General features: G+C 53.7%; 1 protein-coding gene across 4 annotated transcripts in view; it reads right to left on the bottom strand.

Annotated features, from left to right (window-relative positions):
* The window catches only part of LOC122684861 (myelin basic protein), a 102,402-nt gene extending 81,948 nt beyond the window's left edge, over positions 1-20,454 (bottom strand). The window contains exon 1 of one of the 4 annotated variants that reach the window (XM_043889314.1): positions 19,981-20,454. In XM_043889314.1, the coding sequence (XP_043745249.1) occupies positions 19,981-20,439 (459 nt within the window). In that variant the 5' untranslated portion in view covers positions 20,440-20,454. The remainder of the gene's footprint in view (positions 1-19,980) is intronic. The other 3 variants (XM_043889313.1, XM_043889312.1, XM_043889315.1) reach the window with 3 other exon arrangements.
* Between the last annotated feature and the right edge of the window lie 6,621 nt (positions 20,455-27,075).

Below are 27,075 nucleotides of genomic sequence, written 5' to 3'. Positions count from 1 at the left end.
ATGTGTCCTCCGTGCAGGATGACGGTCTGAGCCCCAGGAGTGGAGCGGGGGTCATTCTGAACTTCCAGCTCTCTGTGCCCCCACGCAGGGCTGTGATTAATGATGATGGGCACAGTGTATGTAACACACAGAATACAACGCATCAAACATCTGTGCATCCATTTCTCTGTTTAACAAATAACAACTGGTGTGTTTGATGGGAGACGGATAAATTAGGAGGCTGGCATTAACAGATACTCACTGCTACATACAAAATAGACAGAGGGCAAGGGCCTGCTGTATAGCGCGGATAACTTTATTCAATATGTATTTTTTGGCCATATCATGCAGCTTATGGATCTTCGTTCCCTGCCCAAGTGTGGCGCCTGGGCCCTCAGCAGTGAAAGTGCGGAGGCTGCCAGGGAGTGCCCTCAAAATTCTGTAAGAGCCTACAAAGAAAAAGAACCTGAAAAGGAATCTATCTGTATCTATGTATCTGAATCACTGTGCTGTATGCCTGAAACTAAAACAGTGTAAACAATTATACTTCAATTTATATAATTATACATAAATAGTTATATATTTTCAACTATTCAGTTTATACAAATATAAAAGTGATAAAATATAAATATAAAAACTTTTTCAATTACATATAAATAGTTATTTCCAAAATCAAAAAAGAACAGAGTTGTTGTATTTGAAACTAATCACAGGCAAAAGTAGTTAACTTCTTCTCAAGCTGACAGCCTGGACTTTGGGGTTCCCCGCCCTGGTGTAGAGAACCGCCCGCTGCCATCCACGTTCTCCCCTGGCAGCACCTCCCCCGGCCTCCGTCTTTCCCTCACCTCCTCAGTCACCTCCCCTGCAGGTATTAGGCAAATCCTGACACCCTGTCCCCTCCTTCCAGAACACAAACCTCAAGATTTAACCTAACAGGATACTGTACGATGTGTCAGTATGGGGGCAGGGGGGCAAGGAGCGTTGCTTGTGGACACAGACTTTGGACCAAATGCTCTGAAGCACAGCTGATCCAAACACAAGACGCCTACACTGCCCCTTGCAGATGGGAGGCTTCCTCCAGGCCATGTGTTCTGACCAGAGCTTCATCACCCCTCGGAGCATAACTTTAGGTTGTCCTTGGGAGGGCTGTCTGCGAAATACATTAATCAGTACTTTTAAAACTCAAGACTACTGGGCACAGAAAAGATAAAAACAAACATTCCAGGTCAGACTTCTGAGTAGGTACAAACTTCCCCTCGGTCTCAGATGAACAGAAAGAGCATTTATGCGTCATTTCGAGTAGGCAGATTCTAGCCTTAAAAGCATAATTCGCACTGGCAGGAAAAGAAAGACAGGAAAAGCCATGTGACCGTTCTCAGCTCAGGGTCCCTCATCAGTGAGGCCATCGGGACGTGAGGCGTGCGGCACAGCCCCGATGATGGGTCATGGACCTGACTCCGGGTGACCGGCCCCACCCCGCCGGGGACAGAGGGCGGCGGGCTTATGGAGGTGCCCTGCAGCTGGTCTCCGTAACACGCTGAAAAGAGCCATCTGCGAATGGAAGAGCTGGATGTGTGAGGTCATCTCTATTCCATTCCATTTTTGCAATTAATCAAACAGATAGAAAAAGGAAAATTCATGAGGAATGCACTTGGAACTCAGGCCAGAAGCATCACTGGGTTATTAGGAAGCTTTTTGTGAAATACTATGAAAGGAACACAGTGGGAGAGGGAGAGGAGGGTCAGGGCTGGGAGCAGGGCAGACTCCAGGTGACAGCGGCTGCCTGTATTCCTTAGGTGCAAATTCAGGCCCACATGAGATTTCTAAGCAGCCACTGGGATGACTAAGAATTTCCTTAATGTTTTCATGACCATGCACGCTTTGTGTCGTTGTGGTGGGGGTGGTGGCCTGACTGCCCACGGTGGGTGCTGACCGGTTGAGAAAACATCTTCCAGCCATCTAGCTGTCTACGATCGCACACCTTCCGCAGAGCCCTTGACATGGGCTCCTGCGTGTGTGGCCATCCGCGCTGAAACTCCAAGGTCAGGGGAGGAGAAAGGGGTGAGAAGCTCAGGGACCCAGAAGCGATGCTTCTGCTCAGTCCTAACCCTGGCCCTTCTCCATCACAGATGGCCCCGCACAGGATATGGCGTGACTTCTCCTGGGTCCAGACCAGACGGGGGGTGACGGAGGGCGGCAGGAAGAGAGAAGCAGGGGAGACTGAGACCCAGGGGAGGCTGTGGACACCAAAAGGCTGAGCTGGTTGTTTCTGAAGCAGTTCTGAGTGAATTTTCACAGGCGATGGGACTGTCATGAAATCATCGTCTCCATAGATTCACTGCGGGAGAGACGAGGCCTCAATCCAAAGTGTTCTGGACGGTCTGCGATATCATCCATTTCTAGACTGTTCATCAACAGGATAAAGAGAAGACTTTGCTCTAGCAAGTCATCTTGAGAAAACGGCTGAATTACACAACACCTGTTTGCAGTCCTCATGAACACCTGTACGTGGATCCTCAAGCTTAATGAGGAAAATGATAGCGCCTTTCTTAATTTCCTGTCGAATATCTTGCAACAACAGCTGGCGAAAAGTATGTGCAAGGAATTATTTGGGTTTTAACTCCATGCCCGCCCGCCAATTACTATTTACTGCAGAGCTTAGAAATTTGGTTCTCCGAGCTCCCGATTTCTCAACTGTCAAATCAGATACCTGTAGTGCATCTATAGAGGATTCAATAAGGTAACAGAGTTGAATTCCCTGGGCCCCTGACATCGACAGCATAATATATCCATCGACAACATAACTGCCTCTCTTCTCTCCCTTATGTTACATAAGACGCCGGCAGCAGAATGAAACAAATAAGGAGTTAATATTATGACCCTGAAGGGTCAATCATACGCAGATATCTTAACTGTCAAAGTTCAACTTCCTTGTAATAAAGATGTTCAATGAATACATTGCCTCATAATCAGGAGAGAGCCAAAGGCCATTTGTCTTTCTCAACTGACTTGGGTGCAATTTTTCACATACAGTAGCTCAGAGTATTCATAGCTTTTCTCTGTCCTGTTTGCACTTGCATACGTGTGAATACTGATGGTACAAGCAGCAGCAGGATGTCGTCTGCAGGGAGGGGCTGCAAAGGACCCAGAGGTGAGATCGCCTGGGATCACAGATGTAGGTCAGGTGTGAAAACGCAGAAGCCCTGAATCCACATTCAATGTTTTTTAACATCTACCCACTGGAATCCGCGTGTAGCCGGCCCTGCCGGGAGAGGATTAACATGGGCTTTGGCAGCAGGATTAAAACCCCACCAGGGGGCTAACTTCTGCTCTCCCTGCTTTTCAACATCATTAAAGCAACGTTTTCAAAGTTCCATGTACTTTGGTATTAACCCTTAATGGAGTCCTAGCGTTTTTGTTGTCGCTGTTCAGTTGCTCAATCGTGTCTGACTCTTTGTGTCCCCGTGGCCTGCGGCACGCGAGGCTTCTCTGTCCTCCACTATCTCCCGGGGTTTGCTCAAATTCATGTCCACTGAGTCAGTGATGCCATCCAACCATCTCATCCTCTGTTGCCCCCTTCTCTTTACTTTCAATCTTTCCCAGCATCAGGGTCTTTTCCAGTGAGTCGGCTCTTCGCACCAGGTGGCCAAAGTGTCAGAGCCTCAGCTTTTTATTAGGCTTTAAGGTTTACTGTAAAGTGATAACGTTACTGCTATCCCTGCTGCCACACTGTGAGCCTAGCCTCTGAGCTGATCCAGATGACTCTCGGCCCCTAGCTCCTGTGAACCACACGCTGAAGGGGCTTCGAGGTGCCAAAGGGGCGCCGCGTTTCCTTTCTGGGAGCCGCTAATGCGAGGCGGGCTGAACACGCTGCAGTGCTGAAGGCGGGCCCTCTGCCTTCCCCACACCCCCTGCATCCGCCTGGGACCCCACAAACGGCAGCTGCTGGCTTGCTCCCAGCCGCCCTTCTGTGCTGGGCGCAGCCTGTCTTGGGGTGTGGACCCTGACAGACCACACAGATCCCAGCCCCTGAAGAGGTGGGCGGAGGCTGCAAGGAGTCTGAACGACAGACAGTAGGCCTGCTCCTTTGATCTTTAAAGGAAAACCCAGAGAGCAAGTGTGAAAGAGCAAGGAACCCACATAGAAAATCAAAGGGCCTAACAGAGAAGGAGACAAAACCAAGCGCTTCTACCCCGAACAGAGAAGGAGAGAAAACCAAGGGCTTCTACCCCGTCGGGTCCTGTCCTCCTCCTCCCCTCCCACCCCCATCCGTCTGCCTCCCCTCTCCACCAGGACCCCAGTGCTCATGCCTGCTTTCTGCAGATAATCATTTTTATCTCCCAGGTCAAAAACATTCCTGTAACACCCTGTGCTCGGAACATAGCAAACAGTTACCACCATCACCAGAACAACCACCCCAAATAAACCCCCACACGCTCATGTGCAGGAGACAAAAGGAAAGACCATTTTAGGGTGGGAACAGGGGCGGGACGCCCAAGAAACCACCCTGCATTTCAGGAACACATGTGATGCTGACCTCTGAGATCCTCGGGCTCCCCCCAGACTCTCTCTCGCCCTCAAGCTTCCAGCACGAGACCACCTGTAGTCTCACATAGGAAGTATCAGAAGAAACCAGCTTCTAGATTTGAGGGGATGGGACACTTTGCGCTGGGTTGTCACATAATATCCACAACTAGTGATCACAGTCTGAGAGACAGTAAAGAATCTGCCTGCAATGCAGAAGACCCGGGTTCGATCCCTGGGTCGGGAAGATCCCCTGGAGAAGGAAGTGGCAACCGACTCCAGTATTCTTGCCTGGGAAATCCCATGGACAGAGGAGCCTGGCGGGCTATAGTCCATGGGGTTGCAAAGAGTTGGACATGACTGAGCAACTATCTTCTCCAGGCTTATCAGATTTACAGCACGGAAGAACACTGCCTAAAAGTTCTCAAAAACCACTAAAAGAAAAATCACAGAACGCCAAGAGGATGGCATTGTGGAGTGTGGTCCCTTGTGCCTGGTCCCCGGGCATCAGCTGACTCTGCATGAAAGTCGTCACCAGAACAGGACGCGAGTGGAGTCCTCGGCTCCAGGTGCTACCATAACATCACCTTTCTCAGTGACAACAAAGCATTTCCTTGAAGGAAAAAAGCAGCAAACCAAACAGTAGTTCATTAATGCTTAAGTTAGGATGACTTTTAGAAAGCCTTGTAAATATAGTCACACATATATCATTAGCCAACATGTTTAGCTTTTCATAGCTCTCACAGGGAGACAATACTTTGGCCACATGATGTGAAGAGCCAACTTGTTGGAAAAGACCCTGATGCTGGGAAAGACTGAGGGCAGAAGAAGGGGGCGACAGAGGATGAGATGGTTGGATGGCATCACTGACTCAATGGACATGAGTCTGAGCAAGCTCTGAGAGTTGGTGAAGGACAGGGAAGCCTGGTGTGCTGCAGTCCATGGGGTCGCAGAGTCGGACACGACTTGGTGACTCTAACAAAACCAACAGAAAGACATGAAATTCTGCATGAAAACAGCAGCTCCAAGGAAGCTGGGGTGTTGGATCCCTGGCCAGCCAGGCCCACAGTCACAGGCTCTCTGACGGTCGGGAAGTGGACTCAGGCACATGCAGGACACACACCTCCCGCAGTAGGTGGGGCGTCCGCAGACAGCCCGTCCTGTGACCTCACTAGGCCGTGGGCGTGCAGGCTTGGCTCCGCCCGCTGGCCCCGTGGCCACACTGCAGCCCCTGGCCAGGCTGTCCACCTGGGGGCCAGCGGGCGGGGCTTCCAGAGAGCCAGTCCCAGAGCTCCAGTCCCTGGGGTGCCCCTTCTCGTAGGCTCTCTGCCGCTTGCTCTGAGGCTTTGGTCCCGGACTGTACATGTTTACTCCAGGAGCGGTTGTGGAAATGACCAGTTAATATTTCACTAGCCCAGTGCAGTGGGGGTCACATGCGTGCTGTTATCACAGGTACCGGTGTGCCCATAACCAGGACACTGGCGCTGGAGACAGAGGAAACAAAGATGTTGTGGGCCTCGTACAAGGTCAGAGCCAGCGATCAAAGGGCAGGAGGCGTGTCGAACTCGTGTATTTAATCCACCTCCAGAACAACTCACATGTTCCCTGGCGTCAGACGTGATGGCTCCTGATAACTGCATGGGGAAGGAACTCATGTATTTAATTCACCTCCAGAACAACTCACATGTTCCCTGGCGTCAGACGTGACAGCTCCTGATAACTGTGCGTGGGGAAGGAACATGTTGCTCAGGCCACAGGTTGGCGTGAGGTCTGTGGTCAAGAGACCTACAGCCCGAGTCCTCATCTTCCTGAAAACACAGAGGACACGTGAATCCTGGGACTGCCGATCTCACTGCTCCGGCTTCCGACCAGCAGCCCCACGGCCGTGCCAGGGAGAGGGTCAGTCTCCCACCTGGCACCTTCTTCCCAGGCGAGCTCCTCCCGTAAGCTTCCAGATGCTGAGCGGGGAAAAGAAGGCAGGTGTGGTCATCACCCCATCACGGCCCTGCAGGCACGGGGCTCAGAGCTGATGTCAGGGCTCCGCATGGTCACTGGGGCATGTGGGACTGTAGAGGGTGAGGAACGTGAGCCGGCGGCAGGTACAGACAAAGCAGAGGGAGTCGGACCTGTCCCGGGACAGCAGGACTCAACGGACAGGGCTCGACTGAGGCGGGAGGCCCCAGAGGGCGGCCAGCCTGGCGGTGCTGCCCGCGCGCCGGGCGGGAGGGACCTCTCCAGACGTCCATCCTCCCAACCTGCTCCCGTCCGGGCCGAGGTGGGTGCTGTTCCAACGCTCCTCCTTCCACAGACGATGAGACGCACGAGGTTTGTAAAGTCCGCATGAACAAGTTCACAGTCACAGGTTCAAGGCTGACCTGGTGACTTGGGCAGGGCGCTGAATTTCTGCAGGAAAAGGACCCTCAGTGCGTGCAGTCTCAGGTTTATTAGGGATAAGAGCTGCCTGGGGGTTAGAGGGGCAGCTTCTTCTTCATTTCACACGTTTTAATGTACGTTCTGACAGCTCAAAACTCACGAACTGCAGCCTGGGCGGAGCCTTGACCGCCGTTCCCCGTCACTCCCCGCTGCAGAGCAGCAGTGAAGGATGGAGCGTTATAGCAGTACGTCCTACAAGTGACTCTATTTTAAAATTAACTATTTATTTTCGGCTGCACTGGGCCTTTGTTGCTGAGTGTGGGCTCGCTCCAGTTTCGGCAAGGGGGGCCTGCTCTTCATTGCGGAGCTCGGGCTTCTCAGCGCAGCGGCTTCTCTGGCTGCAGAGCATGGGCTCCAGGTGCTCAGGCCTCTAGAGCTCAGCTCAGAAGTCGTGGCGCCAGGCATCGCTGCCCCGCCGCATGCGGGATCTTCCCGGTCGAGGGATGGAACCCGTGTCTCTACACTGGCAGGCGGATTCTCCATCACTGAGCCACGAGGGAGGCCCACAGGTCAATCTTTTTTAAAAATTCTGTTATCGAAAACCTGTGCTGACTTACGTAAGTGAATAAACAACAAGTATCTACAGAGCAACAGACACGGCAGACGTGAGGCTGCTGGTAAGCTTGCAGCTTGAACCGGAGCTTCTCACCTGGCTCTGCCTGCTTTTTAAAGTGTCATCTTTAAGGCCTAAAAGGATCAGCATCCTTTCAGAGTGTGTGTGTGTGTGTGTGTGTGTGTGTGTGCACGCGCTCAGTCGTGTCTGACTCTTTGCGACCCCATGGACTGTAGCCCACCAGGCTCCTCTGTCCGTAGGATTTTCCAGGCAAGAATACTGGAGTGGGTTGCCATTTCTTTTAAGAAGGATGCTTTATCACCACAAGGTGGAGGCCTTATGGCTTTATTTCTCCATCACGATCAAGATTATTCAGAAGCCTTTTATAGGAAATAAATGCAAACTGAAAACATCTTGGCAGAGAGCATTTACAATACCGTGTTTATCCGATCAACTGTGACACGGTGACACTGTACTCGAGGTCTTAATCACTCACATTCCCCCCAAAGTATGGTTTCTGTGAATAAATGATTTCTGATTTGATGCCAAGAGGGGGTAAAAAGGGGATAACATCCAAAGATAGTTCAGGACCCACTTGAAGAGCTCAAGAGGGTGACTGAAGTGGGGAGTATGGGGCAGGAAGCCCAAGTCTAGTCTCCTCCACCACCAGCAGCGGGCGGCCCTGGACAGGTCACCTGCTCTGCTGTCCTTCTGGGGAAGCGAGTGGGCGGGGTGGGGCGGTGGTTGCACTGACTTCCGCAGGGATGGCACCCCACGTCTGCCCGGTAACCCGGGGAGCTTTGAAAACCGAGCCTTTCCAGACAAGGTTTGAGTGAAGCTGTTGCACCATGTCGGACACGCAGACAGCTGGGTTCCCGAAGCTGGGGGCCGGGTCCAAACGAGACAGGACAAGCTCTGTCACCCGAGTGTCTCCTGGCCGCCAGTCACCTTTCCAAAGGGCTGTGAACCACACTCTAATGGGAGCAGCGACTGAGGGCTGGAATAGAAACCGCTGAACCCAGGGCAGTCCATACTGCATCTGGTGCAGTGCCTGGCCTTTTGGTTACCTGGTTTCCAGCCTGGTTACCTGGTTACCAGCCCGGTTACCTGGTTACCAGCTGGTTAGCTGTGCAGACAGGCTACACACACGGGGTCTCAACAGGCAGACAGGCCTATGCAGTGCAGAGACCTCAGCCTGGTGGTCCGCGGCACCCATTTGGGTCCGGGTTCACCTGCTGTGAGGGATGAATGACACCCCTGTCTCCTTCCTCGCTGGGTTTTTACACCTGCCTCCCAGACTCTGCATTATGCACCCCGGAACATCTGTAATTAGTCATGAAACCCACATGAGCTGCCTGCAGAAAACTCCACAATGGGCAGGCTAACCTGAGAAACGGATGGGGAAACAGTGGCGTTTGGGATCGTCACCCTGCAGAGCTCCGACAGATCACAGACCTCACGTCACCGAGGGCGGCTCCAGGAAGAAAAAGCCAGGAACAAATGCTGCATTGAGTCCAGGGTACATTTGTCAAATTCTTCTACAACACATGTTGTCTGTGTGTGTGTGTATACGTAAGCTAGTGAAGTGAAAGTCGCTCAGTCGTGTCCAACTCTTTGCAACCCCATGGACTATACAGTCCATGGAATTCTCCAGGCCAGAATACTGGAGTGGGCAGCCTTTCCCTTCTCCAGGGGCTCTTCCCAACCCAGGGATCGAACCCAGGCCTTCGACGTTGCAGGTGGATTCTTTACAGCTGAGCCACTAGGGAAGCCCACACGTATGATAAGTCATGTGCAACTCTTCGCGATCCCATAGACTGCAGCCCTCCAGGCTCCTGTCCATGGGATTCTCCAGGCAAGAATACTGCGGTAGGTATCCATGCCCTGCTCCAGGGGATCTTCCTGACCCAGGGATAGAACCTGCATCTCCTGTGTCTCCTGCATCGGCAGGCAGATTCTCTACCCGAGTCACCTGGGAAGCCCGTATGTTGTGAAAGCAATAGAGTTAAGCCTCAGAGATTCCAGGCTCTGAGGTGACTGTGCCACATGAGCCCACAAATATGACAGCCGGGGCCTTCCCTGTCTTCATGAACAAATGAGGTTTTATTAAAACAGAGTATAAATATTTGCATGGGTTTTCATCTACCCTCATGTTAAAATCTGCTTTAAGTTCCCATCACACACTTTATTTTGGTGTTGCTAATCCTATGTAAAAATTTCCACATAAATACACATATTTTACTGTTGGGACTGTTACTTAATGTGGCTTTAAACACGACACTTCACTGCCCTTTCAGAAAGGCCGTCTGCCAAGTCAGCACCGCTGTGTCCTTTTCCTCTTCACATTCCAATTTCCAAACACTGTCTGAAATGAACAAGGCCAGCTTTTAACACCTGGTTCAAATCCTTCTCTCTTCAAAAATGAGTCTTGACATACAGAGATAATGCCAGAATAAAGTAATCATCATCTGCCTTTTAAAACAGACAGCATCTTCCATACAGCCGTATAAATGATCCTTCAAAACCAGTGATGCTTTGGGCTCGAGTCTGAGATATAATTTATCCTGTTTCCAGGAGGAAGACGGTGCCGGATGGGAGCCCACCTCGTAAACCCCTGGTCTCAGCTCATCAGTCCAGGGTTATTTCGTTTTCAGACATCCAAAAGGACCAGAATAAAAACAACTGAAGCACACCCTGACCCCCACCACACTCAGAGAAACCTAGCCCCTAAAATACAAGAATCATTTGTGTCTAAGTTCCAGCTTGATGTGGTTTTTTAAGGCAACACAGTGAGCTGAATAAACCATGTCCCATGTCCTGACTGGTAAAGAATAGACTTGGACAGTGGTGGTGGTTGCTGTTGTTTGGTTGTTAAATTGTGTCCGACTCCCTGCGACCCCATGGACTGCAGCACACCAGGGCTTCCCTGCCCTTCGCTATCTCCGGGAGTTTGCTCAAGCTCATGTCCATTGAGTCAGTGATGCCATCCAACCATCTCATCCTCTGTTGTCCCCTTCTCCTTCTTCCCTCAATCTTTCCCAGCATCAGGGTCTTTTCCAGTGAGTTGGCTCTTTGCATCAGGTGGCCAAAGAATCGGAGGTGACTTGGGCAGAATTCAGACTCTGCTGTGTGTTAGCTGGATGATGATGATCAGGGTTAGTGAAACTGACCATCGGGGATGTAGCAGACACCACCCTGACCTCCACGCGGATGACGGGAGACAAGGAAAACTTCTAAATTTCCCAGAAAGTAAGTGCGGGATGGAGTGCTGAGACCCTTATAAACTAAACGTGATCAGAACCAGGGGACAGAGCTGCTGCTGCGAACAGCCGGGCAGGGCAGGTGGGCATCCTGGAAAGAGCCCTGGAGAAGCCACAGATCCTCACCCCAGCCCTCACCCTAACTCACCCCCAGCCAGGCTGCAGTCAGGGGGCACACGGCTGCTGGGAGGGTCAGAAGTGGCCGTTGAGTCCCCGCCCTCTGCTGGCACAGCACCCCCCTCCCCCGTCAGGAACCCTGTACAGGTTTTGTTTGCTCATCTTGCGAAGTGCTCAGCAAACGCAGTGCCTCGGGAAACCTGTCTTAGGACCCCAAGCTCCCTGATGACATACACTACGATGTAGTCTTCAGGGCCAGAGCCGCGTCTCTTTCATGCAGGGCCTCTGGAAGGGCGCGGTGTGGCCTCTGAGTGTCCTGGAGAATCAGGGAATTTAAACAACTGTGCAGCTGCCCCGTCTGGGCGCCTGCAACGCAGCTCTGGAGCTTTTGTCTCAGAGCAAGTTTAGCAAAAATGTTAGGTTCCAACTCTCCAAGAAACCGGATGGAGGGGATGAATATCCATAAATATTCCTTGTCAGATACGCCAACGCTCAGAGGCACGAAAGAGAATGCCACCCCCTAAATGGAGAGAGTATCAAAAATAAACGATACGTACGAGAACACATCACCAGTATAGGATGTGATTTTCCATGAATCATTCTTTGAACAGAAAGTCATTTACCAGGAAGTAGAATTTCTCGATCGTGCTAAAGTGGATGAGCGGGAGCTTGTGTAGGTGTGCTCAGGTGAACCTGTGTCGCTGAGACACACCTGGGGCCCTCCTCACCCGTTTCTGCCTCTCACTGAGCAGTGGTCCTCGTGATCACTAGAAATGCACATTTCTAGACCGAGACCCCAAGACTCGAAGTGGTGTCCAGACGCTGGGGCCTAGGACTCTGCACTTAATGAGTGCTCTGGCCGACATGCAGGCAAGTGGCTGCCAGGTGGGGGTGGTTGTTGGCGTCATCCTCGTCCACAGCCCCCGAGGAGACTCGGGGTCCGGCTCCGGCCACTGCAGGCTCTGCTGCGGCGCCCGCATCCTGTTCCCAGCCAATCCCGGCCCCCGCCCGCTGTCTCCGCGGGCTCCGGGGGGAGGCCCTCCGTCTCTGGGGAGGCTGGGGCTCTGGCATCTTTGCTGGAGGAGCTGTCTCTGCCCCTGGCTCTCTGCCCCTGCCCGGCGGGGCTGCAAGCTGCAGCAGAGGGTGCCGGACGTGTTTGGGGGAGACCCTCTACCGCTGACACACCCCAAAGGCGGGGCCCACACTTGGGGGTGCAGTTATTAGTGGTGAGGGGGCCAATGGGCGCCCTCTCGTGACTGAAAACCTCGAGGATGGGGCCACCAGGCTCCTCACTCTCTGACAAAAGTCAAACCCTTGCCAGCTTCCACCTCCCAACCTCCTCGTCCCATGAAACAAGGGGAAGTTGACTGCAGGAGTCATGCTCTGAAATAAACATTTCAGAAAACCCCATGACAGCGGGGCATGTCACCTAGCATCTCTGCCTGCTTTTTCGACCGCCACACACAGGAAGTCTCATTCCAGCTGGGGGGCCGCTGGCCGAGGGGCTCCCGGCAGCTGGGACCTCAGCGCTCAGCCATCATCTGCGGGTCTCGGGGCGGGACCTGGCATCCCAGGGTGTCCCTCAGAGCTGTCCGCGGGGCAGTCCGCAATGAACATCGGCCACCAATCAAAGCAAAACCTGATGCAATGAGCCACCAGGCCAACTCAACTTTCAGAAGAAGCATCACCACCACTCACTGTTTTCTAGACTTTTAACACCTCGGAGGCATAAACCAAATCCAAGCCTAGTTACCACGTAATTAGAGTCAGCACAACGCGAAAATCCAGTGTGTTCACTAAAACACGCCGAACGGCTCCTGCCTCCCGGGTCTTGAAATTCACAGACCCGTGGAGAAGCGTCACTCCCCAAGAACAACGGCTGGGGCTCCGAGCAGAAGCTCGTTTCCTGTGAAAGGCTGTGGCTTCGAGCCTCGGAGAAGCTGCCTTGCACCCCGGAGGGCGGCGCCCCCTTGTCACCAGCTCTCAGCCACTGACCCCTTTTCAAAGCCGGCAGCAGTTCTGAGGTGGGCCGTCACGTCACCGCTGAGAGACGCTGCTCTTGTGTGTCTTCATACCGACTCTTTCCTTCAAAAGTAACCCCTTTAAAAATAGCAGCCCCTGGTTTCTGGATGGTCTCCGACACTCGTGAGCAGCGTGGGGATGGGGCCTGGGGCCGGCGGGGGCCAGGAGGTGGCCCACCGTCCCTCCCACTCTGGGGACAGTGACTTGGGTACACGTGGTCAGATGTGGGTGTAGGAACGCCTGGGTTTGGAAATGTGCTCCCGGGCCCTCAGGAGCACTGCGTGGCATCGCTGGCCATCACACAGATGCTGGACAGAGCAGAGAATGCCCTGGGCTTCACAGGACCTCCTGGGTCTGCTGACCCCCGAGAATTCACGTCTCCTCGCCTGTAATGAGAGGAGGACACCACTCATTCAGAGCATCGCTGAGGGACAGCGATGAGCCACAGACTACACCTGGCTCCCCATCGGTGTGGCGGGGGGAGGGCCCCCACCTCCGGGGGGATGGTCTGACCCCAGGATGCTGATGGAGCCTGTCTGGACACCATCACTTCGTTTTCCTGTGTCCTTACAGAAAATAAGTCTGCCTAGAAACAGACTCACAGACACAGAAAACAAACTCACGGTTCCCAAGGGGGAAGGGAGTGGGGAAATAAATTAGGAGCTTGGGATTAGCAGATACCAACTGCTGTATATAAAATAGATAAACAACAAGGTCCTCCTGTATAGCACCAGGGATGACATTCAATATCCTGTGATAAACTATAATGGAAAAGAACATGGAACAGAATATAAAAGTAAATTGCCTTGTAGTGCACCAGAAATGAATGTAACATTGTAAATCAACTATACTTCAATTAAAACAAAAAAAGAAAATCGAAAACCATAAAAAGAGAAAGAAAGATAGTAAGTCTGCCTGGGTGGCGGGGCAGATTAGTTAGGCTTCTTAGCGGTTTTGGGGCTTCCCTGGTGGCTCAGACGGTAAAGAATCTGTCTGCCATGCAGGAGACCCAGGTTCAACCCCTGGGTCGGGAAGATCCCCTGGAGAAGGGAATGGCAACCCACTACAGTATTCTTGCCTGGAGAATCTCACGGACAGAGGAGACTGGAGAATTACAGTTCATGGGGTCGCAAAGAGTCGGACACGACTGAGCAGTTAACACTCAGTGGATTTTAGATACGTCATAAAAGTGTATACATAAACACACACACACACACATATGAAATAGCAGGGGCTTCCCTGTGGCTCCGACAGTAAAGAATGCACCTGTCAATGCAGAAGACGTGGGTTAGATCCCTGGGTCGGGAAGATCCCCTGGAGAAGGAGATGGCAACCCACTCCAGTGTCCTTGCCTGGGAAATGCCATGGACAGAGGAGTCTGGTGGGCTACAGTCCATGGGGTCACAAAGAGTTTGACATGCCTAGGCGCGCACACACACACTCTCTATAAATATTCCAGCAGGGGTTCTGTAGGCACGATAAAGCTTACTCTAAAATGTGCAGAACGGTACAGGAGCCAGCCCAGCTAACAGGACTCCGATAAAGAAGAAGGAAGTGGGAGGGCTCACGTTACCTGATGGTCAGGGTCACCCTTCAGCCCTGGTAAGCAGGACAGTGTGATCCCAGTGGCAGGACAGACATCTCGATCACGGGAACCGAGCAGGGAACCCAGAAATAGACCCACACAAAAATGTGGACACAATTTAAGATGAAGATGGAAAAAAAAGTCTATGGAGGAAGGATCATCTTTTCAACAAACAGTACTGGGGCAAGGTGGCATTCCTATGTAGGAACAAAAACCACCCAAAACCAAAACCCTCCACCTAAACCTCACTTATCATATAAAAAATAACTGGAAATGGACAACTGACTTCAGTGTAAACTGTAAGTATAAAACTTGTGGGAAAGAAAGAAGCCAGGAGAAAATCTTCCAGACTAGGCAATGGGTTCACCCAAATCACAATCCATAAAAGAAAAAAAAATTAGGACTTCCCTTGTGGTCCAGTGGTTAAGAATCTGCCTGCCAAAGCAGGGGACATGGGTTTGATACCTGGTCCAAGAAGATTCCACATGTTGTGGAGCAAATAAGCCTGTTGTGTAATTTAGGCTTACACTAAGTTGTGTAACACAGCTACTGAGTCTGTGCTTTGGAGCCCATGCTCCGCAACAAGAGAAACCTCCAAAGTGAGAAGCCTGCGCCCTGCATCTAAGAGAGTAGGGCCCCGCTCACTACAGTTAGAAGAAGCTCTCGCAGCAACAAAGAACCATCACAGCCAAAATTAAATAAACAAACAATGCAGGTTTCAATTCAGTGGGTCTCAGTAGCCTGAGATTCTGCACAAGACACAAAGAAAAAAAATTAATAGATGGATCTCATCAAAATGAAAAAGCGTCTCCCTGCAAAAGCACCTGTGGTTAGGCTGAAGACAAGCTACCCTGACAGGAACTGCAAACCACCAGCTCTGTCTCCAGAGCGTATCTAGAAGGAACTAACGAGACCAAGCAAGCCAATCAGAAAGCAGGCAAAGGCAAGACCGGGCTGCTCCCTGCTCCCTGTGCAGATGGCAGACACGCTCGTGGAAAGACAGGCATCGCTGTCTGTGATGGAGACGCAGACTGCAGCCACGGTGAAGGGTCAGCGCACACCTGTCAGAACAGCTCAGATACCAAGCCATGGTTGTGCAAATGCTGCCACGGAGACCCAGGGCCACGCACACCTGGCTGGTGGGATGTAAACACTGCAGACCTTCTGGGAAAAGAGAGTGCAGGGTCTTGTGAACTGAAACACACCTTCGCTGTATGACTCAGCGATGGCATTTATCCCAGAGAAGCGAAAACCGAAAACCGTGCTCTCGCAAAAACCTGTACATCATAGTAGGTGCCCTCAAATAGCCACAAGCTGGAAACCCTCGAAGGGTGGACGGTTAAAACCAAAAAACTAGAGGAGCAGTGGGTGGGGGGCATCCATTCCACAGAATGCTACTCAGTGATAAAAAAGAACGAGCTGTCCAGACACTGAACAACTTGGAGAGATCTCGAGAGCACTGCACTTACTGAAAAAAAGCCAGCCAAAGAGAAGGGGGCATATTGTATGACTCCGCCTAAACAGCATTGTCAAAATGACGAATTACAGAAAATGGGGAACAGAGCAGTGGCTGCGAAGGGCGTAGGGTGGAGGAAGGGGAAGTTGGCTGTGGCCACAACGGGCAGCCTGCAGACCTTGTGATGGAACGGTCCCACCTGCGTGTGTGGTCACGCGATGATCCATGTGCGATAAAATTACACAGAACTACACACAGGCGCATGTCACCTGTGAAATCTGACATCTCAGCCCCTTCAATCAGTCGCACCAACGTTTATTTCCTGGTCACGATGTCCTCTATAGTTTTGCAAGACGTTACGAAGCATATGTGGAGCTCTACTATTTCTCACAGTTGCATGTGAATCTACAATGATCTCAAAATACAAGGTTTTTAAAAGTGCTTCCAGGGGACTTTGCTGGCAGTCCAGTGGCTGAATGAGACTCTGCACTCTCAATGCAGGGGGCCTGGGTTCGATCCCTGATTGAGAAAAAAGACCCCACATGCCACAGCTAAAAGTCCTGCCGGCTGCAACTAAGACTCGGCACAGCCAAACAAACAAAAATATATATATATATATTTTAAAAAATTGCTTCTGGGTGTAACCTTTGTGTGTGCCCTGTGCACTGAGCCCAGGTTCTCCCTAGAGGGTGCACTCAGAACTGCGATCACCGGGTCACAGGGAACATCTGTCTTTAGCTTTTCTGGGTTCTCGTCTAAAGTGTCTGTTTTTATTTATACTCCTACTCACAATCATATGAGTTCTCAGTTCTCCTTATCTTCCTCAATACTTGGCATAGACGATAAGATCTTCACAGATGGTTATGAAAAGTTATCCCATTGATGTGATTTCTGCTTCTGAGAACTGGTGGGTTAAACATCCCTTCCCATTTTCCTAGCCCCACTGGGCTTTCTCTTCTGGGCCAGCCTGCTTAGTTACTTCTCCTCTTGGGTGGTTTGTTTTATGTTGCTGAGTCTTAGAATGCTTGGTACATTCCAGATACTTCACCAGAGTCTGTCTATCTGTCTATCACTCTCCAGGCATCCATCTTTTTTATTATTATTATAATAGAGCCTCACACTAGTGATGCTCAGAGTTCCAATCCATATTTATGAATTTTTAACAGTTATTGACTCTCAGACACTGCTGAAAGCTTCATAATATGCACTGCTGGTTATCCATGCCTGGCTGTGAGGTGAGGGCGGCTCTTTCTCCAAGGGCGGCCTCAGCTCACACCCGAGAGCGCCAGCCTGCGGCCTGCAGGCCTCTGGCCCCAGTTCCTCACGTTAAGTCACGCGTGTGTCTCTGCTGGTTCCGTTTCTGGGGCTGAAGCCTAGGGCCACGCATTTAGGGACATTTGCACTGCGCTCACTGCATCCGTGGCGTGAGAGCAGCAGGGTCTGCCTGTGTATAACTGTGGCTGTTGCTCAGTCGCTCAGTCGTGTCCGACTCTTTGCGACCCCAGGGACTGCAGCACGCCAGGCTTCCCTGTCCTTCACCATCTCCTGGAGCTTACTCAAACTCCTGTCCATTAAGTCAATGATTCCATCCAGCCATCTCATCCTCTATTGTCCCCTTCTCCTCCTACCCTCAGTCTTTCCCAGTATCAGGGTCTTTTCCAATGAGTCATTTCTTCTCATAAGGTGACCAAAATACTGGCGCTTCAGCATCATTACAATTAACTGTTGGTTAAATTACTGTACACTTACTGTTGATTAAACCCACCTCCAGGGGCCCCCAAGCTCAGGCTGACTTAAGCTTCCTTGGGTGGCTCTAAAGGACCAGTGAAGTGATTCACTGCTTAGGGACGACTTACTAAAAGCCGTGCTCCGGCATTAGAGAACTGTCTTTCCCTCTTTATTGACAACTTTACTGAGGAAGTTAGGGAGAAGGTGACTAACAGAGACGGGACAGCAGTCGTCCAGTCCCACCATCTGAAGAGGATGCACGCTTTGCTGGGTGTAGCCACTCTTCAGCGGTGGAACTCTAAAGACAGAGAAGAGGAAGGCAGCTCAGTGGGTGTTGCACGGTGCCCTCTTCGCCCTGCAGGGCAGCAACAGGGGCTGGTGGCAGATTTCTGGAGCTGAGTCCTGGGCGCCCCCGGGTGTCTCTGTGCCTGGGTTTCCTACTCAGTGAAAATGAGGGTTCTAGTAGGTAGTTACATCAAATGAGGGCATCGCAGGGTATCACACCTGTTAATGCAACGATATGTGGCTCCCAGAAGGCAGCCTGGCCACTGGGAAGTGGTCAGAAACGCTACCTGGATACCTGGGGAGAAAAGGCCCAGGGACAGCTGCTGATCCAGTGTCAGATTTTTAAAGACTCGAGAGAGAAACTAAAAGTCAAACAACATAACCTCCCATTAACGTTTAAGAATTCAGGAGGAAAAAGAAAAATCACCAGAAAGCTTGGTCTCTGCCCTTTTCCAAGTTCACAGATGCCTTTCCTCAGGGCATGGGGCCAGAGCCATTCCTGACCCAAACAGGGCCAGAGAGATTCAACACCAAATCACAGCACAAGTGACTCAAAGTGTTCTTGTCTTTGGGCAGAAATGGGATACTTTGGAAAGTTTTTAAAGTGAATTTGAACCAAATAGCTTTTGTTTAACCCTGAGCTAGTAAAGGTAGTCATTTCAGAACAGTTAAACCATTGGAGCTACTATTAGCCACCATTTTACATAATATTTAACTGGATTCCCTCCTTTCAGGTTTTGGTTTATCCTATTTGGGAAAAAAAAAAAGATAGGAGGACTGATGGCCACTCCCCTGAACTGGGAGAAACACAGCTGTGAGGCTGCATCCCTGTGCTGACTATCCCTTCCTGAAGGGCTGCTCAGCCCTGGCCCCGGCTGGGTCTGCACCCCATTCAGCTCCCCAGGACCACGAAGGCCCCTGGCACTCTGCAGAGGCTCCGCCAGGGAGCAGGGGGCAGGACTGAGCCTGACTTGGGGTGTGCCAGACTCCTGGGCCACACTCTGCAAACCGTTCCCTGAGCTGGGGGTCTTGTCCAAAAGCCACAGGTCTTAAATCGGACACACCCTAAAGCGCCCTTCCTCTGAGAATCTCTCCAGGCCAGGTGTGGCCTCCCTGTCAGAACAACCAGCGCCCCTGTACCGGGTCTGCGTCTCCCCAGACACACTCCAGGCCTGGCCGCAGAGGTTAACTGAACTCACGGTGTAGATTCTCACCCTGTTGCGACTGGAAAAGGGAGAACCAGTGACCCAAAGGCGCTTGTTTCCTGCCAGAGACCTACTGAGATCCCCAGAGAATCTCTAAGGCTTCTCCAAACCCCCCTCTGCCTTCCTAAAGGAGAGGAGAAAGGAGACCCTGGGAGAAAAGAGACAGTGCCCCCAGCAGCCCAGAGGAGCCAGAGCCACAGGGTGCCCGGGAATCGTGCAGAGCACGCGGCACCCCCTGGACGCCCGGCCAGTCTCCGGGCCCAGAGGGGCTTCACACCCGGGCACCAGGCGCGCAGGTGGGCGCGGGCGGCGTGGCGGGGCCGGGCCCGGCCTCCGGAAGGCGGAAGCCCGGAGAGTCGCCTGTCGCCGCCCTCGGCACTCAAAGGGAAACTGGTTTTCGCCCGGGCTGGGGGAGGGGGCAGGCAGGAGTCGGCGGTAAGCTCCAGACGTATCCTTAAGGAGCAGGTTAAGCGGCGGGGATCCCGGCCTGCCCTAAAACTCGTCCCCGCAGCGGTCCCGCACCGCCCAGGGTGGCTTCCTTGACCTTTGCCACCTCCCACCCAAAACTCCACCCCGAGCGCCTCCCACGCTCTGCCCGCGACCCCGGCCCCGGCCCGGCCTTGCCCACACCTGGACACCCGTCGGGGACAGCCCCGCCGCTCCGGATCGGCGTCTACACCCGCGTCCACCCCTCGCACAGTGGCCGCCGGGGTGCCACCTGCCGCCACCTGCGCGGCCGCCCCGGGGGAGCCCCGCGCCCCGTCCCCGCGTCCCCGCTCCGGGGGCGCAGACAAAGCCACCCCGCCCCCCGCCCCCCCGGCGAGGTCACCCACCGCGCGGCGATCCTCTCTCCAAGGCCGAGGGCGCCGCGGGGTCCGGGCCGCCTCCCGCCGCCCGGGCCCCAAGCGCGCGGGGTCCCGGAGCGCCGGCGCCGCCTTCGGGGTCGGGGCTGCGGGTCGCCGGGGCCGCAGGCTCGTCCTCGCTGGCGCGGCGGCGCAGTCTGGCGGCTGCTCCGAGGGCCGGGCGCGCCCGCCGCTCCTCCCCCGCCTCCCGGGCTTCCTGCGAGCCAGGTAAACACGGCCGACGGGAGCCGGGCCGCCCACCTGCCGCCCGCGCGCCGACCACCCCCCGGCGGCTCCGCCTCGCGGGCTCCGTGTGCACGCGGGCCCCGCGCGGGGCTGCCCTGGGCGGCGCGGACTCCGGCCCGGGCTGAACTGCGGCTCTAGAGCCTCCGCTCGCGGCTGAGCCTCGAACCACCCCGCCCGAGCGCGGGGAGGGACCTGCGATAGCATCTGCTCCACGCCCCTTTCCGCGGGCGGCGAGGGGCCGAGCGCGGCCGCCCGGCGACTCTGCTGCCCCGGCTGACTCTGCTGCTTGGGGTTCAGGGCCGCCGCCAGACTGACCCCTTGAGAACTCCCGGGGGTCCTCGTGCACCCAGCCTACAGACAGGTGCTCGGCCGGAGAGAGGCGTCACAGTGGGAGGTGGCGCCCTGGGGTCTGCGGCCTGAGCATCTGTTGGCTTGTGGTCAGTGCCATCCTCTTGGTCCGAAGGAAGACTGTTCTTTGGACATCAGTCACCTGCACAGTCAGATGGCCCTTCCGCCCGGATTCTCGACCTCCTGATGGTGGAAAAGTAGGAGGCCTGGGGAGAGACGCTGGCGGAGATGCTGGAGTCCTCACGACTTGGCTTCCGGGTCGGGGGTCGGATCTGATGCTTCCCGGGACCCGGCGGGGATCCTTCAGTGTTCACCCTGGGGAGCGGAAGTCTGACCCCTGGCGAGGCTCAGCCCGGGTCTCCTGGGCCGGCTGCGCCGCGAGGAGAGCCAGCTTCCAGTGTGGCTTCAGGACCACCTGTCCCAGCAGCCCTCACAAACCGGGGGTCTGTGAGCCGCGCTCCAGTGCCGGTGATGTCAGCAGGACTGTGTGCACCGTCACAGAAATATTTGCTCTTTCCTCGGAAAAGATTCGTCTGGGGGTTTCTGGAGTTGGACAGGGGAGGTCAGGAAGACAGCTGAGCAGCGACACTGGCTATGCTGAAGAAGTATGCCTATTTCCCGGTTTTCCCTGGGGCCTTCCCTCCTTGCAGTAGAGGATGGCCGGGTGCGGGTAGAGGAGCCGGAGGAATCCAAGGATGCTCAGGGCACTGACTGACCCCGGAAGCTCCCTGACTCCCAGGTCCCTGACTCTAGTCACTCTTAACCCCCCCCCCCCATATATACTGGGTTCCACGTGGAAGACAGTTTTAGGTGGCTCAGATGGTGAAGAATCCACCTGCAATGCAGGAGACCCCGGTTCGATCCCTGGGTCTGGAAGATCCCCTTGAGAAGGGAACGGCAACCCACTCCAGTATTCTTTCCTGGAGAATCCCATGGACAGAGGAGCCTGGCTGGGGTCCATGGGGTTGCAAAGAGTTGGACACGACTGAGTGACTTTCACTTTAGCATCACAAACCACATCTCATCTTCTTCCCCCAGATGTCTTCCTGGGGTGACCAGGAAACAGGAGGACGGCCTTCTGACCTACAGAGGTCAGTGAAGGCTGGACACCGGAGAGTCCAGGCCACAGGGAAACAGCAATGTTTGCCCTGCTTTCTGCTGTTTAGAAACTTCACAGATGCCAGCGGCCGACTCTGCAAATGGCAGACCTACCAAGTTCCAGTTAAAACTGTCCTTATAGTGTTTATAAAATCCCACCATGCATGTATTTGGGGATGTAATGCCCCCAGATTCATGGGAACTTCAAGGACAGTGTACATGAGGGAGCAAGGAACACGATAAAGTGATGAATGGGTGTTTGGAGGGCCCCTCGTGCTGGTGGGAGGAACCACCAGCTGTGGTTCTGTGGGGTCACACTTCACATGAAGATGATCCTGCATCTGTGAGCACAGTGACAGAGGTTCATGTTATTCATTTCAATAAAATTGAAATGGGTCTTTTGACAGGTAAAAGATAAACTATCCAACCCTCATTGTCTCTGATATTTCTGAGCAAGTTATATGACCATTCCACCTATCTCCCACTGTTCTTTGTATAATAAGAGGAAGCAGCCTTCAGCATTTCATGTTGGAGCAGTGAGCACAAAGTTTACTGCATGGTACACACTCAGTACATTCTTATTCAGTCCAGTTAAATCTCCAAATTACCCACACTGAAGGAAGTCAGGAAAATAATCTAAATAATGTCCAGGAGACCAGACTGCATGAGTTTTTTTTTAAAAATTCCCTTCATCAATAGATGTATCTTTGGAATTATATTTTTGCTTAGGAAAGACCTGGAATCACTTTCATCTCTGGTTTGTAATGAATAGTTGCTGGCGATACCCACAAAGTAGATAATCTACTCGTACATATTGAGGCTTGATTGTTCTGCCGCAAATTCCAGTTAATAACCGAACAGGCTCCATTGTAGCTGTGAGTGCCAGAAAATTAGGTGCATGAATTCCACAACGTGCAACATAAAAAGTTATGTAAACAAGGAAAATATTTGAAAGAGATCTCTTGACTACATGCACACACACACAGAGGCCACCTGTCACTTCATTTTTTATCCAAGAAAAAAAGAAAGGCAAGGAGATTTGTACAACTTTGGTTGTGTGGGAAAAAACAAAAAAAAATCTTTCATGCCTTTTTCTACCATCAATTTGTTGATTTTGTAGTTATACAAAAAGTGTGTATGTATATATGTATACGCATATGTATCTAGCATTTTTCTTTAACTATAGCTCCTTAATTTTATTAATAAAAATAAAAGCAAACTGCTTTCCATAAGACCCAGTCAATCTTGAACTACAGAAGGATATTCTGGATTCAGCGTATTTTTGAAGGAAATGTGTACACACACAATAGGTATCATCCTCCCACTCTAATTGCTTGAAGAGTTTCTGTTCTCTGGTGAGATCTCAACCTTGAATGGCGTGTTTTCAACACCCTGTTGAGCTCTTGGGGCTCAAGCGCGCTGACAGGGAGATGCTTTTTGAGCTGTGGGTCCGTGTGGCAAGTGTCTTTTCCACACATGGCCCCCAGCCATTGCAAACCCTCAAAACCCACGTTCTCCTTCCACTGTGACTTGGATGTGTGTCCCTGCCCTTGACCCTGGTGCACCCCTGTGATGTCCCGCCCTAGGAGCCCCTGCACCTCTGGGGTGAGGTCCCAGCGATGCTGAGCACGTGTGCATCCCTCTCCCGGGCCAGCGTTCTCGGAGCCCAGCCCCTGTCCTGCAAGGGCAGCCCAGGGACACGCCAGCGCCTTCAGCAGGGAACCAACCTGGGTCCCCTTGGCCTCTGGGTCCCCCTGGCCGAGCTCCCAGGCCTCACAGAGCAGGAAGCAGCCATCCTCCCCATGTGCTCCCCAAACTCCTGACCCCGAATCGGGGAGCACATCGACCCCGTGGCTTTGCTCCACTGGGTTGGGAAGTCGCGGTGCCTCGGTGGTACGTGGAAGACTGGTCAGAATGACAGACGGAAGGCAGGGCCCAGGGGAGATGAGGGGTGACGGAAGGGGGCCACCAGCCAGCCTGCAGCTTAGTTCGCCCCTAGGAGCTGAGCACGGGCTCCTTCTCCAGGAAGGCCAGCGTCTCACTGAGCAACACTTATGGATCACGCGTTTCACCCCTTTTACGTTTTCAGGACTATTTACGATGCACTTAAATCATCTGTGTCCTTAAAGCCAAAGGAGGAGAACAGAGGGGCTGAGCGCCGAGGAGGGCAGCGCCCCCAGCGGTGGGGGTCTGGGGGGCTTTCTGAAGGGAGCGGCCTGATGGCTGTAGGGCTTGGCCTGACAGAGGGGGTGAGGACGGAGGAGCCAGGACGGGGCAGTGTGTGCCGAGCACGCACGTGTGACACGTGTGGCAGGGACAGAGCCGCCCCGAGCCCGAGGGGACAATGCAGACTGCCCCCGGAGCCAATGCGGGTCCAGCAGGGCCTGCGCTGGGGGGCAGGGCGGCGTGGCCGCTGGTCCTGGTGCTGGCATCACCTGCTGCCGGCATCACCTGCTACCGGCGACACGCAGGGAACTCCTGCCTTAGCCCTGGTCCTCACGGCAGCTCTGGGATGAGATCCCAATCCCGGCGGCTCCCAGGGTCTGGGGAGGCCTGAGGCACCAGCTGGAGTGGACGGGGCGGGGCACTTGACCTGCACCTCTGTTATGACAAATGACTACCTGCCCATCAGGCACTCGGAGGTGTGCCCGGCTGGTGGGCCCCTGATTATTTGCTGCCTTTGTCGAAAGGGCTGGAGTCAGAATTCGGAGGTTGCAGACCCCACGTGCTTCCCTCTTTGCTGACCACAGAGGGCAGGCGGTGCCCATTGGATGGGTAAGGCAGGGAGGGGTACTGAGGAAGAGGGAGGGGTCCCAGGGACACTCAGGCCTCTGGCAGGGAGGCTGGTGGATGCTGGCCGATTATGAGGGATGGCAGATGATGTGCAGGTCTGATGGAGACAGCAGGGAGGTCAGGCTGCACGCAGGGGTCTGGACAGCCCAGATAACAGCCACCTTCTCCAGCCCCCAGGCACAGCCTCTGCCCGCTGCCTCCCCCCACCTCGTCCTCCCTGCTCCAGCACTGGCTGTGGGGACTCAGTGAAGCTCCGGGATCCCTTGCACAGTGCCAGCCCCCCAATCCCCCTGCGAGGACTGGTCTCCCTGGTGCCCGTTGTCCCCGTGATGGCCTCACTGCTGTGTGTGTGCCAGGATGGGTGGGGAGCCAGGCAGAAAGACCACAGGAGGGAGGTCTGCCTGGAGATAAGGCCTTGCCTCTGTGTCAGTTAATAACAGCCAGTGGGAGTCGGCCCAGAAAGACACAGGAAGTGTGGGCGAGGGGTGACAGGGTGGGGAGGCGGGACCAGGGCAGCGAGTGCTGGAGGGGAAGGCGTGCAGTTCAGCTTGGAAGGAAGGGAGTCACTGTGCCCGTCTCGGGGCAGGGGACGTGCCTTCCAGGACACTCAGCGGCAAGTGCAAAGGCCCTGGGGTGCCCGGATGCCTGCGTGTTCAGAGAACCACGGGAGCCACTGTGCTGGAGGGAGGAGAACTAGGGGGAAAATGTTAGGAAACAGGTTAGAGATTCGAATTGGGCAAAGGGCGGGGGCAGGCACACAGAGGGCCTTACCATCCACTGCGGCCACTCAGGGAGATGACGTTTGGAGGGAGACTGGAGTGGGGAGAAGCAGAAGCAGGAAGCCAGTTAGAAACCAGTGCGGTGGTCCAGGGTGGAGACTGGCCGGCGCTGAGAGATGCTGGGTGGGGGGGTGTTCCTTCAGGGAGAGCAGGGGCAGGCTGAGAGGCAGGAGGTGGGGTGAGGGCAGGGGAGGAGCAGGACGATGGGCCTTCCGGGGACAGACCCTCCCCCATGGCCTCGGCTCAGCTCCTCTCCGAGGGACGATAATACTATCTGACGCACATCTCCTGAGTGGTTTCCCTGAAGTGAAACCCCTCACCAAACGGGAGATCGTAACTGCTGGATGACAGTGAGCACATAGCCCCAGGCCTCCTGGAGCCTGAGGACTGAGCTCAACCCCCTGACCCCACCCTGCTCACTCACCATCAGCCAAGCAGAGGTTTGTGCCTATCTGATCACAAACCCTGAGACCACCCCCACCCCCAGCACACACACTTTACTGGCTTTTAAAAGTGCTTTGCTGAAACCCTCGGGGAGCTGGAGGCTCTTTAGGGCTTGAGCCACCCATCCCCTTGCACGACCCTGCGGTAAACCTCTCTCCACTCCAGGCTCCGATGTTTCGTTTGTCTGGCCTCAGTGTGCGTGGGGGACACGTGGACTTGTGTAACAGGAGGGCCAGGATGACTGGTCTGATCAGCGGGAAGGGTGATGTTGCTCTGACAAGGGGAGGTCAGACACTCTTTCACTCGTGCTTCTTAGGTGTCCAGGCAGGTGTGGGTGCTTGTGTTTGAGTCGGTGGGCAGGGTGGGAAGTACGGTTTGCGGGGGTTGTCCCTTCTGTGGGTGCCTCATGAATCTGGAGACTGGCTGAGGTCACTTGGGGTGGGAATAAGCTGGAGATCAAAGGACTGAGGACTCACCCCACCAGGATGAAGACCAGGCCGTGTGGAGACCGGCCAGGGGGTGGGAAGGATGTCTGGGAGGGGACTCTGGAGAAGGGGTGGCGGAGGGCTGCCTGGGGGATAGGCCTTTAGTGCAGGCGAGGGTCGCTGCACCTCCCCCAAACCCAGCGCTGACAGCCTGACCCCAGTGGGGGCTGGCACCGCCTCTGGGAGTCTGTGTAAAGGGGAAGAAAGATAGGGTTATATTTTAGGATGAGAGAAAGGACAGCATACTTCAACACTGGTTGGAATCATCCAGAAAGAAGGATCCCTTGTTATCTGTGTTCACATTTGAAAGTGTTTCTTGGCTTCCCTGGTGACTCAATTGGTAAAGGATCTTCTTGTGATGCAGGAGACTGCCTGCAAAGCAGGAGATGCAGGTTCGATCTCTGGGTTGGGAAGATCCTTTGGAGGAAGAAATGGCAACCCATTCCAATATTGCTCCCTGGGAAATCCCATAGACAGAGGAACCTGATGGGCTATACAGGTCACAGGGTCGCAGAGTCGGACACGACTGATCCACTAAACCACCACCAACCAAAGACAGTAAACTTTTAAAATTAACATCTACCCTTTAACTTTCTTTTGTGCTTATGGGCACAAGGGTGTCCCCAAGGTCAATGGGACCCAAAGTCTATAAAATTTGGCAGTCCTTTTTGAGAAGGGCTTCGCTGTGGCTCAGCTGGTAAAGAATCCGCGTGCTATGTGGGAGACCTGGGTTCGACCGCTGGGTTGGGAAGATCCCCTGGAGAAGGGAAAGACAACCCACTCCTGGAGAATTCCATGGACTGTATAGTCCCTGGGGTCACAGAAAGTCAGACACGACTGAGCGATTTTCACTTTTTAAGAAACAGAGCACTGGACCAGGGTTGTGCAGTGAG

Source organism: Cervus elaphus, chromosome 27 (genome assembly GCF_910594005.1).
Source record: "Cervus elaphus chromosome 27, mCerEla1.1, whole genome shotgun sequence".
Taxonomy (NCBI): Eukaryota; Metazoa; Chordata; class Mammalia; order Artiodactyla; family Cervidae; genus Cervus; species Cervus elaphus.
Note: the sequence above shows the minus strand (reverse complement) of the source record. Positions and strands in the feature narration are given on the sequence as shown.